The sequence below is a fragment of the Mustela nivalis genome, assembly GCF_964662115.1.
Source record: "Mustela nivalis genome assembly, chromosome: 8".
Classification (NCBI taxonomy): Eukaryota; Metazoa; Chordata; class Mammalia; order Carnivora; family Mustelidae; genus Mustela; species Mustela nivalis.
Window position 1 is genome coordinate 78,280,267 of NC_139027.1, and position 19,512 is coordinate 78,299,778.

At 39.1% G+C, this 19,512-nt stretch overlaps 2 protein-coding genes and 1 pseudogene across 3 annotated transcripts in view; 1 reads left to right on the forward strand and 2 right to left on the reverse strand.

Moving 5' to 3' along the window:
• PIGF (phosphatidylinositol glycan anchor biosynthesis class F) overlaps positions 1 to 19,512 on the reverse strand; it is a 114,295-nt gene that overhangs the window by 37,965 nt on the left and 56,818 nt on the right. The gene's annotated exons all lie outside the window — the stretch shown is intronic.
• On the forward strand, positions 9 to 9,489 carry CRIPT (CXXC repeat containing interactor of PDZ3 domain). Its single transcript, XM_082747029.1, has 5 exons — positions 9 to 136; positions 4,267 to 4,332; positions 5,066 to 5,120; positions 8,899 to 9,002; positions 9,299 to 9,489. Exons 1-5 carry the CDS (start codon positions 121 to 123, stop codon positions 9,361 to 9,363), a joined length of 306 nt encoding a protein of 101 aa, XP_082603155.1. The 5' UTR covers positions 9 to 120; the 3' UTR covers positions 9,364 to 9,489.
• Positions 9,733 to 11,068, reverse strand: LOC309871945 (high mobility group protein B3 pseudogene; annotated as a pseudogene). Its single transcript has one exon. The product of its transcript is annotated as a high mobility group protein B3 pseudogene (transcript).

Sequence of the window (19,512 nt, forward strand, 5' to 3'; positions counted from 1 at the left end):
GATGGGAGGAGGGGCCGGAAGTGGGTTGTCGTAACCCGGAAGGGGAATCCTTCCCTGGCTGTTGTGTTGACATTTTCAAGCTGCTGCTGTTTCTGCGGCCGAGGGAGCCTTCGGGGAAGGATGGTGTGCGAAAAATGTAAGTTAAGGGGCCACATCTCTGGGAGACGGAGGCTAGGCGAGGCTAACTGGAGTTCTTAGGGTACTTTGCGTTTTCTTTTTTTTCTTTCGGCCACGGGTCTCCGATTCTGGCCTTTGTCCTGCTACCCCTTTGACCATTCCTTCTCTCCCCAACGACCATATAGTTATTCTGCGTTCAGAGTGGTCTCTTGCACTCATTTGTCTATTTCCTTTGCCTCCCCCAACTCGGGATCTCATCCCGTACAGCGCTTGACTGGCTCCTTCGCTTCACAGACCCTCAGGGTTGGAATGGATCTTAAAAGATATACAATATCTAGAGTTTCCAGATTTAGCAGACATTAAAAATATGAATACTTTTATTAGGGGAAGTGGGTCCTATTCAATATTTGAGACTTGTCTTTGCTTGCTGCTCCTCACTACTGAAAGTGCTTTGGACTTACTTTTAGTGACAGTACTAAAACACCATTCATTGTTTGAAATTTAAATTTAACTGGGCATCTTATATTTTAACTAGCAACCCAAAGTTAGCAGCCTGTCCGATGGCGTAAATGCTCTTTGCATGAATACCTGTGGTATTGAGGCAAGGTTCAGAAAGTTGTACCACCTTCACAGTAGTCTGTATCAATGTCACTGGCTTCTAGAAAAGTCCTTCCTCCCTATAGTTGCCATCAATAATTCTAATATAAACTCTTGAGCTTTCTAGAAAATATGGCTTTTTAATGTTATAGACTGTTTGCTTTCAAACAGCCGTCATACCCTAAGTCTTTTTCCTCAGGCTGGACATTTCTGACTCTTCTGAGACAAGGGTTCAAGTCCTTTTATCTGGATTTTGTTATAAGACGCCCCCCAACAGTAGATAAACCTTTGAACACAGGCACCCATGAGTTTGAATCACAGTTTTTACTTTAGGTAAAAGAATAACTATGGGTGAGTTATCTAATATTTCTTGGCCCCAGTTTTCTCATCTGAAAAATGAGAATAATACATAATTTATGGGTTTTGTGAGAATTAGATAATGTAGGTAAAGCCTGTTAAAAGTGCCTTAGTGTATACTCAAAAACTGGTTATTTCTGTCATAACCACCAATGCATGGCACTCAGAATTAAACTCTGCTCCATTTTATGAGGGGTAGAGTGGAACTAATATTTCCATTTTTCTGTGCTTTATATCATCATCTCATACTAAGCTTTTAAAAAATTATTGCAATGTAATTGACATAGGTACAAGTCACGCATTTAAAATGTACAATTCTGTTATTTTCAGTATATTCATAGGGTTGTGCAACCATCACTACAATTTTAGAATATTTTCATCACTCCAAAAAGCACATTAAGCTTTTTGACATTGACATCCTTTAACTCTACTCCATCCAGTACTTAAGAAGTTTTTTTGTTTTGCCTGTTTGAGTAAATATGACTTACATGTATTTAGGTTATGCACCTTCCTTGATGTCTTCTCTCTTATGTAGTTTGGTCCCTAAACATGTAAATTTAGCCTTTTATGCAATTTGTGTTAATTCTGTATATTTTAACTTTAGAGGACTGGTATCCTGCCTGGTTTAACTTGTTTTGTGTGATATTCTTTACACCATAAATGCATTTTCTCAAGGAAATTGAGGATACTGGGCAAATTGTGAGAGTTAATTTCCTAAGGTGATAAAAATTCTGAGAACCCAAGATCTAATGTGGTACTAAAATAAATACAGATAGTTGGATCTAGACGTGATATGTGTTCTAAAGGGTCACCTGCTTTTTACTTCTCTGCACTTCTGAAAGTCTGTGTATTATTTCTTTGTTCTAATACCTTTCTACCTTCTATAGACTCTTATTTTTCAAATAAAAATAGAGTCTTAATTCAAAGACCTTTCTTTCAGTCCTTTTCTATTCTGTGACTTTGAAACTTAGTCTCAATTCCCTTTGAATTTATTTCTCCGTGTGCTCCTCTACCACTATACTCTCTGAGTTTTCTTGTTCTCCTTTTCCTTTAAAATAGATGTTTCCTAGTGATCTGTATCTGACCTTCTTTTGACATTTGTTTTGGAACTATCTGGCTTCAAGTAGCATATCCATGCCAGTCTAATCCACATCTCCAGTTGACCTCTCTAAAGTAAGACCAATAGAAGAATTTTCTTCAGACAATACTGGGAACCTCCATCTGGTTGTTACGTAGCAGTTTAGTACTTCCAAGACTGAATTTGTCACCCTACTTCACAAATCTATACTTTCTCTTCCATCATTTAATGGCATGGCAGTCCTCCCAGTCACCCATTCACAAAGCCTGAATCATTTCTCATGCATCCCCCATTCCTTTGTGAATCTGCATCCAAACACGTGCATGTCCTGCTGTTTTTACCTCCATTCAATAGCTCATATTTTCCCTAGCCTCTCATTTACCCCTCAAGTACCCTAGCTGAGGTCCCCATCACTCAAGTTAGACTAATGTGATCCCTTACCAGCCCCTTTCCCTTCAAACTGTGTTCTCCCTGCCTTTGGCTCTTCTCTCTCTAAACTGTCCTGCATGTGTGTTTGAAGGCCACTGGGGAAAACTGTACAAATGAACCAGTTGGTACCACTAAAAGTGCACAATTCCTAATCTCCAGGATCTTTAATACTACTCATCAATCTTTTTTACTTCTCTTTAGTCAGTCCCCTTGCCCTTTGTTGCTATGACTATTCCAAGCTCTCCAGTCCCTTAAACTTTAACAGCTTCATCTACCTCATGCTCTTTTGACAAATACCTTCTTATAGGCATAAGAAAAGCAAGGTAATAAAATGGGAACATTCTCAACTTCTTTTACTATACCCATAAACAGATCTGCATCCATGCCGATTTACTTCTTTCCCTTTCTTCAAGGAGAATTCTACTCGTGTCCCCTCCCTACCTCTTTGTCTCTGTAGCCTTTGGAATCTTTAATCAGCTCCCCTTCCTTATAAAAATGCTCAGTTAGACCCTGACTCCACCTTTCATTCTTGTATTTTGTCACCTTTTCTTTTCATTCATGCAACAAGTAATAAATGTCTACCAAATGCCAGACAGTAGAACCAAAGGGTAAAGACTTTGTCTTACTGTCCTTCATCATTATGCAAGGACATGGTTTAGAGTAATCACAAGATATTTGCATTGAACCTAAATATACGTGCACTCTATCACTTTCTATATTTAAAACCTTTAACAAATTCTCAGTGCGCAGAGATTAATTTTGGGTTTTTATATTTAGAGCCTGGAATTCAGGATGACCCTCCACAATGAGGCTGGCTTATCTTTCCAATTTTATTTTCACTTACTCTTACCCTCACTCTTTGGCCAAACCACTCCTAGCATGCCCATGTGTACCCTGAGCTTTCCATGCCTTTCTTCAGGATATGTCCTTTCTCTAGTTTGCTTTCATCATCTCTCCTCCTCATTCTTCACAGTCCCACTGCCAGATCCAGACCCTCTTCCTGCCTTCTTCACAGGCTTTCCTGGATTTCCCCAGCTAAGGTTATTTCTTTCTCCGTGGAATTTCTTCTAGGACTTCAGCTGTCTGCTACTATGCTTTTTATTTTCTAGTTTATATTTTGGTTTGAATGGTTCTTTTTCAGAGGTCTCTGACCCCCTTTGAAAAATCTGATGAAAGCTATGGACTCTTGCCAAAAAATGTGGCTATATAGTAGTGTGGTGTTCAACTTCATCTTTTTCCCTTGTCTTCTGAGGTCTACCCCTGGGACCCAGGTTAAGGACCACTGTTAGAGAAAATAGTGTGTTGTACATACCTTGAAACCTAGAGCTTTATCTAATTTATCATTTTATTTCTCTCTGAACTTTGTATAACAGTTTACATATCATAAGCGTTTAGTAAATACTTATGGAATAAATATCAGATTTGTTTAGATTTATCAGATTTGTTTAAAGTATACATGGTACAGGAAAAGCCTGTCATTACTCATACTGTACAGATGTCACTGAGAGTCAGCTACCCATTGCCTACAGTTAGTATCTTCAGTCTCAGTTCACAGCCCCTACCCCGGCATGAAAAAGCTCCTACTGTAAGACAATGGTTGATACCACTGTGAATTTTAAGCGCCATGTAGTATATTTATTAGATAGTAAATCCGAGTTCCCCTTACTTCTATTATCTTGTTACAACAGGTGAAAAGAAACTTGGTACTGTTATCACTCCAGACACATGGAAAGATGGTGCAAGGAATACCACAGGTATTTTTCCATTTAGAAAAGAGAAGTTGAATCCCGTGCTTCCTGTGATTAATGTTTTCGCTTTACATTATTTGTAAAAAGAAATCTTGTGTGTGCAAAGTATTTCATCTCTTAAACACTAAAGAATCCAAGATCCCCCAACAATTTAATGTCTTCTTTTATTTAGTTCTCTGGGTTACATGTTAAGGGTTTGTCATCTGTCAGGCAAAAGAGCAAAATCATTAAATGATTTTTCTACCAATGAATAGATCATAGTAACTGATTTGATTCTGCTTTATTAAAGTCTGTATTTAATTCCCACTCTCTTAACCTGACTTTTATATTCTTGAACAAATCATTTACACATTTACATTTTCACTGTCATATCATTAGATACAGTTGAGGTATTTCCAAAGGGAAGGAAAAGAAATACTTGTACTTGTATGCAGGGTCTATGGCACCAAAGTGGTGGCTTTAAGACTTTATGCGAGATAAATTCAGTGTAGACCCATCCCTAAAATCCTCTGAGCCTGAGAAATAAGATGATTATTCATAATTTTATTCCTCCATAATAAATGTTTCCTATTCAAGTAGTGGCTATTAACTAGGGATTTTTGAAAATTTTGATACAGGCTAGTCTACTGGTAGGAGGCCAAAGAATGAACTTTTTAACTAATTGTTAAATATTAAATATATATGTTATAGTGAAATGTGCAGAAATAACCCACTAAAATACATGTATATTTTGATTTAGAAAGTGGTGGAAGAAAGCTGAATGAAAATAAAGCTTTGACTTCAAAAAAAGCAAGGTAGGTATAGGAGCAGCCACTCTGCAGGCATATAACTTTCCATTCTCTTTAGTCTTAATTAAACATACTGGAGTGAATTTGGTGTGCATCATTCTCTCATGATATAACAGAGTTCAGTAGGTCCTGGCATGCAAAGCCAAGCCGTCTGTTATAACCTGCTGGTTTCACCTTGCTCCTCCTCAATGTATGAATATATGAAGATATTAGTGCTATTTTTTTATATATAATTTCACCAGAAAACATGACTTTTACTTTATCTCATTCTTTTTCTTTTGAAAACTACTGTTTCTTATCCCTAAAACTACTTTGCAGTTTCATTGAGGTGCTTCAGTGTGGTATTGATTATAGGACTAGTTTTGGAATAATATTGCCTGGTTTGGGTTTACTCTAGGTTATTTTATCTGGTTTTAATTATCATACAAACTGGAGGTAATAGACGTGGACAGATCAGAAGGTCTGGAGTCAGCCCTTATTTGAATTTAGACTCTGTTCCTGCCCAGCTCTGGGACCTTCAGGAAATTAAGCCAATTTCTTGACTTTTCTAAACTTTACTTTTTCATCTAAGAATGGAGATAAAAGTGTCTCCCACCCTAAAAATCACTTTTTGACACCATGCTCTACTATTTCCAGTCTTAAAAATTCTATGAATCCTTTTAGCTGCCACTCCCATTTCCTTGCTTCCCTCCACAGCAAAAGTTTTCAAAAGCCTTCCTCTCAGATGCTTTCTCAGCGTCTGAAGTTCCATTTGCAATTTCAGCCACTCCACTGGGCCTTCAGCCTCACCAAACCCCTGCAGTTGCTCTCAGCAAGTTCACACCTGATGGACTTCTCTATTCTTTCTTACTTAATCTTTTAACAGCTCTCATTTTTGCAACCTTCTGTTCTCTCTTATTTTTAATTAAGCTCTACCTTCAGTGTGGGGCCTGAGCTCACAGCCGTGGAGATGAGAGTAGAGTCGCTTTTTTCACTCGCTGAACCAACCTGATGCCTCTGCAACCTTCTGTTCTCTTGGCTATTGGGTACCGTACTCTTTTTTCCTCCCAATTCACCATTCTTTCTCAGTCAAGTGCCTTTGGACTCAATCCTAGACCTTTCTCTTTTTTTTCTATTTATAAATGTATACTCTTTCCTCAAGTGACTTTAGTCCAGAGGCTTTAAATTCAAATAGTATGTTAATGACTATAAATTAGATTTATTAATGACTATAAATCAGACTTCTTCTCTGAGCTCCAAAGATATATGCAAGTGCCTACCTGACTTACCAGTTTGGTGTCTAACAGGCACCTGTTCCTGCAGTCTTCTCATCATCACACCACTCCAGTCCAGCCCTTCGAGCCTAAGAACTAGAATTCTGCATTGATCCCTCCCTTTTCCTCACTTCCCTTTTATCAGCAAGCTCTTTAGCACTGCCACCAGCATATAACCTGCATCTACCCCCTCCTGTCCATCTCACTGCTGTTACCCTCTTTCCAAACCACTGGTGTTTCTTACTTAGATGCCATAATAACTTTCCATCTTTCTTCTTCCTCTCTAGTTCTTTGTGGTTCAGTCTCATAGTAGCCAGAGTGGTCCTTTAAAGGTTACATAAATGCTTTCCTCAGAACCCTGCCTTGCTTTTCGTTTCATGCAGAATATGATGTAACCCCTCCCTTCCACCTTATTACAAGGTTTTCCGTAATCTGGCCCATCCCCCCTCTCTGACTTCCTTGTACCAACTCCTGTATCAGCTAGACCAAGCCCATTCCCACTGGAAGAGATTTGTGCTTGCTGTTCCCTCCTCCTACAGTTCTTCCCATGGAGCTTACCTGGCTGGCATCTTTTTGTTCCTAGGATCTTAGCTGAAATGTCACCTCCTCAGAGTGGGTCCCTAATGGGCATTTGAACTGATATCTTCCCTCCTTCCCCTCATGTCTGCCACAATGTCCTGTTTGAATTGTCTCTACAAGATGTATTACTATCTGAAAAGCATGTTTGTTTCTTTACTTACTATCTGTCTTTTATTTATTGTCTTACTAGAATGTTAACTTGAGGACGGCAGAGGCTTTGTCTGTCAGGTTCATCTTTGGTATGTAAAACAGTGACAGGGACATAGTAGGCACTCACCACATATTTGCTGAATGAATAAATACCTGTTTCATGACGTTACCCCAAGGATTAGAAATAATAATAATAATAATAAAGCTTTTACTACCTGTAGTGCCTGGCTACCATATACATAATGGTACTTATTAAATAATGGATATAAAACAGCACACAAGACTTAATCTTCAGTGGAGCATCACACTTAAGTATTGCTCTGACTTACCAATATCTTCTAAGACTGCTCAGTTATTAGGAACTAAGTTATAATTTTTACAGATTGTACAGTGTTAGATACTTCCAGTTCCTTCATGCTCCCAACCTCACTCCAGTATCATTAATAAGTAGCTATTACTTTGGATACTCTAAATGTCTCACATTGGAATGTGAATGTATGACATTGAATCTAAGATACCAACATTGATTGATTGATTGATTGATTGATTTTAAAGACTTTGTTTGTTAGAGAGAGAGAGATACAGAGAGCACAGGCACAAGCAGGGGTAGCAGCAGGCAGGGGGCAGGCTCCGCGCTGATTAAGGAGCCCAGTGTGGGACTCAGAACCAAGACCACCTGAGCCGAAGGCAGATGTTAACCGACTGAGCCACTCAGGTGTCCCAGATACCAACATTTAGAAGATGTATCATTGCTTTAAGAAAGAAAAGTCTCTGTCAACTAACTGTAAGATTTCAGACATACTGAAATGTGCATCTTAGAATAAAATATGGTTTGAAGCAAAAGAAAACATCCATATGGATGCACACCAGTTGAGCTTATTAAAAAGAAGAACAGTGTCTATCTTCCCTTGTGCAGAGTAAAGGGACATTCTGTTGGGTTTGGAGAAATTAACCTTTGAAAATGAGCTGTTGTATTTTACTACCCCAAGAGAAGAAGCAAGGTCTAGGACAGTGTTGGTATTCGGTATATGAGTATTGTTACAAAAGTTAGGGCCAGTTTAGAGGGAATTATTTTCTACTCCAAGCACTATAAGGTAGCACTCTTACGTAGTAGAAACTCTTTTCCACAAAGGGATTGGATCAATTAATGGAAAATGTCAGCTAAAGGAGGAAGTTATTAAAACGTACATGTACCTTCTTGTAAGTCACAGCACATCACATGCATTCATCAGTCATTTGGCACCGAGACGGGCTTTTTGAGTCTGAGTCTACTGATAAGAGTTCTTCATCATTTTCCTCACATAAATCATAACCAGAATGCACATTTCCGGTATCTTTAAAGTGGAGCCAGAACTGACAGACTTGCAAAGTGCCGAGTCCTTTCACTTATGATCTTGCCCATATTCAGCAGCAGTTCAGTGATTCACACTGACCCAGAATCCTAAAGAATTCTCATAGTTTTTAATAGAATTGGTCATGCTTTTTTTATCCACATTTCATCAGTTTCCATAATATGAAACTATATCATACACATAGATTGGCAATTACAACTCATAAAAATGGGTTTGGGATTAAGGAACTGACTCTTCACCAGCATACAAGTCCCCTGGAAGGGGTAGGGGTGTGCAGGCGTTGGGAGAGTGGCCCCTGCAAGCGTGCCATGCCTGGCAATTGGAGAGTGTAACAGAGAACAGAATGCATGGTTTCATCCCTTCGTTGCTTAAGGGAGGTCATTTAAGTGTTTCTATTCTATTATACATTTTTTTTTCTTTCTCTTTAAAAAAAAAACAAAAAAACTCTAGATTCGATCCATATGGAAAGAATAAGTTCTCCACTTGCAGGATTTGTAAAAGTTCTGTGCATCAACCAGGTTCTCATTATTGCCAGGGCTGTGCCTACAAAAAGGGTAAGTTTCTTTCAATACCATTTTTCTATTCATATTGAGCCTACTCTTGATACTGTCTTAGATAACACAGGAAAGGAGTAGCCTTTCATAGATGCTGTCAAGTGCTCTTTTTTCTAAGGCAAGACAAAACTTGGGAATTGTTGGTAGTTACAAGTCTGTGCTTTCTTTTTCTCTTTTCTCATCCTAAGCCTCGGGAATGACTTACATAAAGCAAACTGTTGATACTTGGTATTTGATTGGTTTTAATAGTCGGTATTATGATTTGATTGCTTACATGTTTTGTTTGTTTGTTTTAGGCATCTGCGCAATGTGTGGAAAAAAGGTTTTGGATACCAAAAACTACAAGCAAACGTCTGTGTAGATGTCTTAATGACATTTCTGGCTTTCTATGTGATTTTATTTTTCACTTTCAATTTTCAAGGCATAACACAGTTGTTCAAGTTCCAAAATAACACGTTATAAGATAATATTAAACCAAGGAAGTTGATTGGTGTTCATTTTTTGCTCTTAAGAAGTTCTAAACAACAAGTAACTAGTTTCTTGCCTTAGTTCTTTTCCTCACAAGCAACTTGTTGAACTAGAATAAGTGACAAGTTTAATGAAAAATATTTTCTGATTTCTGTAGATGGTTTTTCTTTATCATTATTCATATAATTCTTATCCTCACTCTCTACTTTATTTATTGATATGACAAAAGTGAGGAGGAGATTATTGATATTTTGCTCTGAACTTTGCATCAGACTTATAACTCTTCTTTCATTCCCTTGTTGTTGGCATAGTTCTTAGAATCAGCAGTCTCTTTATTAATTGTAGGTTCACAGGGCATTGAAATATCCGAGACCATTACAGCTGTATAGTTCCTTGGTCATTAGCCCAGACCCAAATCACAAGTTGTGTTTATGATACTTTTACTTGTTCTTGAGGCCAAAGTGCCAGTACCTTTTGTATGAGAATGAGAACACAAGGGGTCACCCCATGTGTGTCCAAATGAATACACTGAATTTCAGAAGTACATTTTATCACAATTACCTTGAATTCAAACTGTCCTGAAAGTTTAAAGCCAAGAAACAGTGTATATCCATGGGAATGTGTAATGTATGAGTTACTTCTCTTTAGGAAAACTCTTTGAAGCAAAACCCAAACTTTTTTTTTTTTTAACCTCCCCTCCCCACCCACCAAAAATAAATAGAACAAAATCAACATCTTGACTCTTCTTTTATATATGGTAAAGATTGCTAAAAGACAACTTTGAGGTTCAAACAAAGATTTTTTTCTTATGCTGCCTTTAGAGGTTTAAGACTTCTGCTTTTGAAACTTGCAGCCTACTATGGGAAACCAAAAACGTATTTCCTGTTGCCAAGCGCAGTATGTATGAATACATATCTCTATAAAACATGTAGGACAGATAACATGATGATGTACATGGTATAGATACTACATTTCTTTCTTTTCTTTTCTTTTTTTTTTTTTTTTTTAACAGATCAACGGTTTTTTTATTCCTCCTTCCCCTCCTCCCCTCCTCCATCTTCTCCTCTTGATCCTCCTTGTCTTCTTCATCTTTCTCTTCTACTTCCTTCCGGGCAACTTTGTTGGGTGTTGGGGTCCTTTGCACCGTCAAGCTTTCCTTTAGATTTACAGTCAGCGACATCCTTCTCATACTTCTTAAGCTTCTCTGCCTTACCGTTGTAAGGTTGCTTTTCAGTGTCACTTAAGTTATTCCACATCTCACCCAGCTTTGCCACATCTCCATTAGAGATACCAGGGTTTGTAGATTTGATCTTGGGGCAGAATTCTGAACAGAACAGGAAGAATCCAGATAGTAGCCTTTTGGGGATATTAGGGTCCTCCTCCTTGCTGCCCTTAGCTGGTCCATAATCCTTCATTTCCCGATCATAACGCACTTTATCTGCCTTTGCCATTTCATCAAATTTAGACTTCTCTTTCCCAGACATTGTCTTCCACCTCTTAGAGCACATCTTGGAAAATTCTGCAAAATTGACAGGGACCTCTGGATTTTTCATCTCAGGTTCTCTGCATGTCTGCGCAAAGAAGGCATAAGCAGACATCTTGGCCTTCGGTTCTTAGGATCACCTCTAACTGTCCTGACTGTATTGTTTGCTAGTTTGGGCAATGCCTAGATAACTACTTTTCTATTTGTTTTAAAATTATTATGGAAAGTATTTAAAGTTTCAACTTTATCTGTAAGGTTTTACAAATAGTATTTCTCTAAGAGACATTGTTATTTTTTTTTAAAGATTTTATTTATTTATTTGACAGAGAGAGAGATCACAAGTAGGCAGAGAGGTAGGCAGAGAGAGGAGGAAGCAGGCTCACTTCTGAGCAGAGAGCCCGATGCGGGGCTCAATCCCAGGACCCTGAGATCATGACCTGAGCTGAAGGCAGAGGCTTAACCCACTGAGCCACCCAGGTGCCCCGATACATTTTTATTCTTATCCAGAAAGATCATAAGGGTGATCCAAAATATAACAAAAATAGCTCTGAGAGCAGGAAGTATCTCCTCGTACTTGAATCAATTAGGGATTTTTTATTTAAATCATCACAAGGAAACCAAAATAGGATCCACTTAGAGAGTGGCCCGATCCGTTAAAAGTTGGGTTGGTTGGCTTTAGGAAAGTACATTTCTCAGGTATCAGCTGGGATCTAGACTTCTGCAACTTACATTTCATATTCATGCCTTGCATAACTTCCAGAAACAATCTCCTGGCCAGACTCAAGTTCTTCCATGAATATTTTTATTAGTATTATACTCAAGATAGACTCAAAGTATTATAAATATTCATATTATTGAAATCCTAGTATGCCATAAATTGAATAAGATTTGTTAGATGAGGAGGAAAATGCCCAAGCAAAACAGGAACATAAAATATTTTTTAAAAGGAAGGCATTAAAAACAAACTATAAGGTATGCCTGGGTAGCTCAGTCAGTTAAGCATCCAACTCCTGGTTTCACCTCAGGTCATGATCTCAGGTTCCTGAAATCAAGCCCTGAGACAGCTCTGTGCTGGGAGTGGATCCTGCTTAAGATTCTTTCCTTCTCCCTCTGCAACCCCCAGCACTCTCCCCGCCTCTAAAACAACAAAAAACTATAAAATAACAATTAAGGCCAAATAGCTTTTATCAAAGTAAATATAAAAATGATGAAATAACATAATTTTTTAAATCTCATTGTATTTAAAATATACATATTAGAAACAAATACCCATAGAACACTTTTAAGTACATTCATTCATAGATTATGCAGTCATCAAAATGATGTAATTACACAGGTGCAGAAGTTTGTGTGCACATATTTAAAAAATCCGTTTTTTCTGTGGAGTGGAATTAAACATTGAAAAAAGTCTTAACTGTTTTGCCCTCATGCCACCTTATACATTTTAGCTCCTATTTCCCTTACCTGGGGGAGCAAGAGACTACTAATTACAGTGTCCTAGAAATATATGTATTTATATGCACATATATGTATGTGTTCTGAAAATTTTAAGTAGAAGAAACCTACATTGTTCTACATTTAGACTTCTTTTTTTTATGTTTCTCATGTTGGGTTTACCATCTTCTATCTCGTTATATATTTTTTCCTGACCCATCTGAGAGTACATTGCAGACCTACCGTTTCACCTGTAGTGTTACAGATAGACTTCATAAAAACAAGTACACTTAATACAGTTCTCAAGTTCAGGCATTTAACAGTGATAGAATGCTTTCACTGATAGCCCCTATTCCGATTTCAGTTGTTCCATTGGTAATTTTATTTTTGAGCTACAGAATCTACTCCAGGATCTTCCTTAGAGTCTCAGGATTCTGTCCTCTAGAATGGTTCTTCAGCCTTTGTCTTTTGTAGTATTGATCTATTGAAGAATACAGGACAGTTAAAATAGAGATTTTCCTTCAGTTTGGATTTTTGTAATGTTTCCCTGTGGTTAGATTTGGGTCATGCAGTATGAGCTAAAACGCTATATGAGTGATGTGGCCTCCCAGGGTCACATCCACACTCAGCAATATCCCTTTGCCCCATATTGATGTCCATTTTGAACAATTGGGTAAGATGTCATCCAATTTCTTCACTGTATCATTAACGATTTTTCCTTTCACAATTAGTACATAATTTGTGAGGAGAAACTTTTGAGACCATTTGATATTCTATTCCTCATAAACCTGCCCCTTGTAGATTTAGCACCCTTTGATGATTCTTACCTGAAAACATTTTCCCCTGGGATGTTTACAAAACCGATTTTCTAACTACATCATTCTTTTTGTATTAACTAGTTGTCATCTGACACTAAGGGGGAGATTTCCCTTTATCAGTATAGATATCTGTAGAGAATAAATCCTTTTTTTTTTTTTTTTTTTTTTAATGGGGTCCCTGGGTGGCTCAGTCATTAAGTGTCTACCTTCGGCTCAGGCCCTGATCCCAGGGTCCTGGGATAGAGCCCTGCATCAGGCTCCCTGCTCAGCAGGAAGCCTGCTTCTTCCTCTGCAGGAAGAAGGTCTGTAACTCTCACTTACCCTGCTTGTGTTCACTCTCTGGCTGTTTCTGTCTGTGTCAAGTAAAAATCTTTTTAAAAAATCATGCTAAAAATAAATAATTAAATGCTTTCCCCCCCCCCCTGACCATTGGAGTGTTAGTTACAGATACAATGCCCTTTTACCACAAATGCTTAAGTGTGTATTTCCTAAGAACCAGGATATCATTATGGTGTCGGTTATTCCATTACCAGGAGTTAATTGGATCACTGGTTTTAAGTGGTATCTGCTAGAGTTCTTCACTGTAAAGTTAATACTCTTTTCCATTAAGTTAAACATTTTGTAGGGAGATAATTTGAGACTGTAAATATTCTATTTCTCAGCAAACTTTCACATACTAATTTTAGCATCCGATAATGTTTCTTGGCTGAATTAATTGTTACCCTGACAGTTGCCAAATGGCTTTCCAATTCTGTCATTCCTTTTACATTTATTAGTTGGCATTCTCCGGTAAGGACAAGCTTTCTTTTTCCAACTTAGCGTGAATTCATGGATTGCTATTTTATTCAGGTCTGTAACTCTCATTTGTTCCCATGTCAAGTTGTCCCAGATTTGGCCAGTGGGAGACCTTTCAAGGTGGCTCCTGGGTCTTCTAGACATGTTCTCATTCTTTTTTGAAGAATTCCTTACTTTCTAGCACAAGATGTTTCAAATTTATCCTATATTTTTTCCTACCCAGCCCGGGAGACAGCCATTTCTCCAACAATCCCTAGTTTCTCTTAGTGGAGAACGGTGTTTGGATGCTAAGGTCTGGGCCCTGCTGGGTTGCCGTTGAAACTAGTTTTCTTCAAGAAAGGGGCCTTCAAGAAAGAGCTAAAAAACATATACTAGAAACCACAAGTTTACTAATACCTTCACCTCCAATTCAGCCTCTCTGGGTTCTTCCTTGTCTTCTCCCATTCCATATTGTATCTTCTTCCTCAGGGAGAACCCTGGCTCCCAACATCATCCATAGAGTCACTCATTTGCAGAACTCTGAATTTTTATTTATATTGGTCTTGTATTTTGCAATTAAAAATATTTTAGGAAAGCCCACAGCAAAATTACACATGTGAATTTTTCATCAGTCTGGTATTTCAGAATTAAAAAAAAATTTTGGAAACATGTGTCTATGCCTCCTCCCAGATAAATTTGGCAAATGAACAAATGGCACTAAATAACTTTTTTCAATTCAGCTAACATTTATCAAGACTCTACTTTGTGCTCTCTGTTTGTCCCTAGTCATATTGCTGTTACTAGCTCCAAAATGTTTTCTCATAAGGAAGAACTTTGTAAGTGACCCATCAAATTAATGTGAAATTGTAAGGTGTGACAATAGCAACAAAGAAGATATTGAAAGAATAGTGACTAAAGAGAGGGGCTGGTTCAAAGGCAACAGTCCTAGCAAAGTAGGAAGTAGACTAAGGTATAAGTACCGGGAGAATGGAAGTGAAGGGACAGATTAGAGAAAACTGATAAAGGAAGATTTTTCAGGACTCATTGACTAAATGGGGGAGTGAGGAGGGGAGACACAGCAGGTCTCGTTCAGATGTGGTAATAGTAGGTCTCTCCGCCAGATGGCAATAGTGTTCTTGGTTTTTGGTTTTCCGTCATGCTAATAGATTCGCAGTTTTAGCAACTTCCAAGATCAAACAGATGGATTTGAGTTTCCAACAACATTGTGAAGAATACAGTATGGTACCAGCACAAAGAAACAGAGAGACAGGAGTAGATGAATCCCTGAATGGAAAAGTGGCATTTGTAAACCAGTGGGGAAATTGTTCAGTAAATTCAAACTGGACCCTATACACAAAGGTCAAATCCAGAAAGAGTACACCTATCCTGACAACCACTGAGTAATGTATAGAATTGTTGAATCACTGTAGTGTACACCTGAAACGATTAAAACACTGTTAACTATACTTGATTTAAAATAGAAAACTTAATTAAAAAAAAAGTCAAATCCAGAACTTAGATATGAAAGGAAGTCCTGAGTTGTATGTTATCCAATATTGGAAAACAGTTTTCTAAATCTTTTCCAGTTTTCTAGCTGTTTAGAGCAGGAAGGTAAATCTGGTCCATACTAATCATGGTCATAAGTGGAAGTCTAATATAGTTTTTTTAGAGTTTTCTTCCTCCTACAGAGTCTCTTTTCCCAGTTGCTTTTCTTTGTTTTAGGTAGGCTCTACGCCCAGCATAGAGCCCAACAAGGGGCTTGAACTCACAACCCTGACATCAAGACCTGAGTTGAGATCAAGAGTCAGACACAACCAAAAAAGCCACCCATGGAACCCCTTTTTTCAGTTGCTTTTATCTGTTTGTTTACATCCCTATCCTCGTTAGAAGGCCTCCCCAGTTGTCTGGCCATTGGTTTTGTTTTCTGCTCCCATAATAGAGTAGGAGACTTTTGGAAACGTTGCTTTTTTTGATGGGCAAGTTGACCATGAATTTCATGTAAGGCACAATTTATCAGCAGTGACACCACTGACATTGTGCGCTGGCTTATACTCTGGTGTGGGAGGCTTTTCTGTGCCTTGTAGGATACTTAGCAACATCCCTGGCCTCTACCCACGAGATGCCAATAGCACCCACGCCACCAGGTTTGTGACAATCAAAACTATTTCCAGACGTTGCCTGTGTCTCTAGTTGAAAATCTCTAATGTGAGATGACCTATTTAGGTTGTCATCTAAAGTCAATATCTTTACATATTTCCTTTTGAGATGGTTATATTCTCCACAGAATTGTCCTTCAGTTTCTCTGGCCTGAAGGATAAAGTGGAGGAAGAGAGCAGGGAGCCTTCAAGACACATGCGTTCACTTATTCTCCTGTTTGAAACACTTCACACCCACCCTCAGCTGTGCTGGTGTTCCTTCATTTAGAAACCATCTGTTTTCCCATCTCTGGAACCTAAACCTCTAGACTTTGGCCAGCGTGTGGGAGGAACAATCAGCCAGTGATGTGGAGTGGGGGGAGGGGAGACCCGAGACTCCTCCTGATCCTCAGCCTTCATTCAACCAGTCTTCCTTAATTTAACATCCCAGTTCACGCCCCTTTCACAGCTGCCAGTGATCCCTGAGTCTTTGGAGGATTCTGGAGTGCATATTGAATTTGTTTTTATCTTGACTTAATGTCAGTTGACAGTTTGGTCTTTCACGTCTGCCAAGTCCATTGCCATCTGTCTGCTTTCTACCCTCTAAAATTTAGTTCCTTTGGTATCTTCTTTCACTCTTTATCCTTGGGATTTATGCCACTCCCCAAAATACTATTAGTGTAGTTTTACATTGGGAGGTTGGAAACTATGAGAATTAGATGTGTGCTTCATTCTGTCATCCTTATCTAGCAGCTACAATTTCATATACTTCTGATAGTTCTGTCATGTTTCTAATGGCCCCCATTTCCTTCCCACCCCTTCTCTTTCTTACAGATAATATTAGATTTCTATTTTTCAGAGATAACATCATTAGATTTTCATACAGAAAGGAGATATTCTAATTAATAGGAGAAGTGGTGGGGACGAAAATAAGCCAAGACACAGAAGTGGAAAGGAAGAGAGAAATTGATGGAGGTGATGGAAGATTGACCTGGCTGAAATTGAAGTTCATGTTGAAGGGTATGAGAGATATGAGTATAATAGATAAAGTGGGACCAGATTATGAAGTCTAAAATACTGGTTTGAAGAGATCAGACCATATCCAGAAGGCAGTAGGAAGCACTTTAGACTTTTCATCTGAGACGTGATTGATGAAAGTAGGTTTATAAAAATTAATCTAACAGCTCTGACAACAGATGGACGAGAATAGGGAATGAGTAGAGGCAAAGGAGTTTTCTAGGAGACCAGGGCTGAAATCCAGATCGGAGTGATAAGTATGAGGCCACTGTCGAGGGATGGGAATGGAAAGGACAGACTGAAAAGTCCTTGATAAGGAGAATTTGATTGTGCTTGTTACCAGCAGCTGGTATAGAAATTAAATAGATTACAGTCGAACCCATAGACTCTAACAATCAGGGTGGCAGACCTCAAATGTGTTATGTACAGCTTTAGTTGTGGCAGGAAATGTGCCTCCTAGAGCACTGTGTGATTTATTAAGAAAAGATCCAATGAACACAACTCAAGAAAAGGGAAAGGGAGGTCATTATAAATCCACAGAGTGGCCTCACTGGAATAGAAGGATTCCTGATGAACAGCAGCCCTCTTGGATCACAAAACTTGGAAAGAAGCTGAAAGCCTCTCTCTGTCCTATACAAGGCCCACCTGGGGCCCTTCCAGGCCCTGAGCCCCATATAACCTTTCTGGCTACATCTCTGCCACCAAGGGCATCTTCTCTCTGGTCTCAGTCCAAAGGCATGAAAGAGAATTAGGACCCAGCCCCACCTTTCAAGTCAGGGTGTAAGTTGCACATCCCCGAGCCACCAGCTGTGACAGAGACAGGCGGAGCACAGAATGCTTACTCAGTGATGTTGGTTCAGCAGCAACAAGGAATATGGCAGGAGAACTGACCTGCCCAGATGAAACAATTGTTTTAAAGAATCCGAATTGGAAGGGAAGCTGGAACTTTTGGGTGTCTAACCTTACCTTTTGAAGATGTGGTCAGATCCAGAATCCCCTTGCTACCTCACAAAGCCGCCAAGGGAGGCGAAAGTGTGAAGACTGTGGGGTTGGCCAAGTGTACTTGCTCCATCTGTGTAAGGAGTTTGCGCCTCGGACTAGCAACTCTTCCTGAATCCAGCACCAGGGCTGCTGCCTACGAGTCAGCTGGCCTCTCTGATAGCACCAGACAGTCCTCCTCCAGACCTCCTGATGCAGTGTTTATCGGTAAAGGGCACAGTTTGCCCATCTCACCCCACACCTCCACAGGAATCGGTCTGCTCCATGGAACTCCTAGCTTTCCCAAATAAACTCACAATTTTTCGACATCTCTGTGGTTATTCAAGATGAAAGGTCAGCAAACCATGGCCCTCCAGCTGGTCACCTATTTTTGCATAGGAAATTTTATTGGAATACAGTCACGGTCATTCATTAACAGATGGCCTGTGGTCGCTTTTGGGCACAATGGCAGAGTGGCAAGCCTAAAATATTTACTATTTGTCCCTTTAAGAGAAAGTCTGCTGACCCCTGTTCTAGATAGCTCTAGAAATGATCGGCGTTTTTTTGAAAACCTTGGGTTGATGTTAAAGATTAGTGGCTACACAGTAATCGGACCATGCTTTCCCAGGCCATTTCTATTGTATCTTAATTCCATAATCACTTTGTGGACTAAATTTCAGGCCAGAAGTCACTGAGACATCTCTAAAGATTATCTTGTTGGCATAAGCAAAAGCACATATTATTGTACATTTATGAACTAAACAATTAAGTAATTTGATTTAGATCATTGTTTACAGTTCAACACACACGTCTTTTGTCTGTTCTGGCTATTTACCCAAGCATTATATTTTCTTGCTACACGCACTCAAAAATAATACTGTGTAATTATTTCCTGTGTGATCTGGAATACCGGGGCCTTTCTCCAAATGCAGCCTTTCATTTGTTACCGTAACAAGGAGTTACCCTGTAGATGACGTGGTTGAGGTTCCTCAAACAGGGTATTAATTTTCATTCTTCATAGCTGGAGAAACAGAATCCTATTTCATGAGTTAGTGGGCCAAAGAGCCTCCTACCTTCTCACACTATCCTCCTTTTATAAAATAACTGTGAACTCGGTATCCGTATGAATCGGGTGCAACAAACCTGTATTTTTAAGGCGCTCACTCCATGCTCCAACGAGCATAGTTAGCTGAGGCCGCCCACTTGGAACAAGCGAGCTGTAGCCAAGCAGTCAGCGATAAAAATACATAGCTGCAAAAGCTCTGTTTTATCACTCTGGGGGCTCCTACATGGTTTACCAACAGACTCTTCTTTGCCTAAAATATAGGATCTTTGGAGTCAGCTGCCACTCTCTCTCCAAGAGGAGAGAGGGAGAGCCCTTTGTTGCTTTTGCACTGTGAAGG

Bases quoted from the DNA above. Each gene is read 5' to 3' on its own strand.
- CRIPT (XM_082747029.1), top strand. The intron at 5,121-8,898 runs GTAGGTATAGGA...AAAAAACTCTAG, and splicing joins TTGACTTCAAAAAAAGCAAG to ATTCGATCCATATGGAAAGA. The intron at 9,003-9,298 runs GTAAGTTTCTTT...TGTTTGTTTTAG, and splicing joins GGGCTGTGCCTACAAAAAGG to GCATCTGCGCAATGTGTGGA.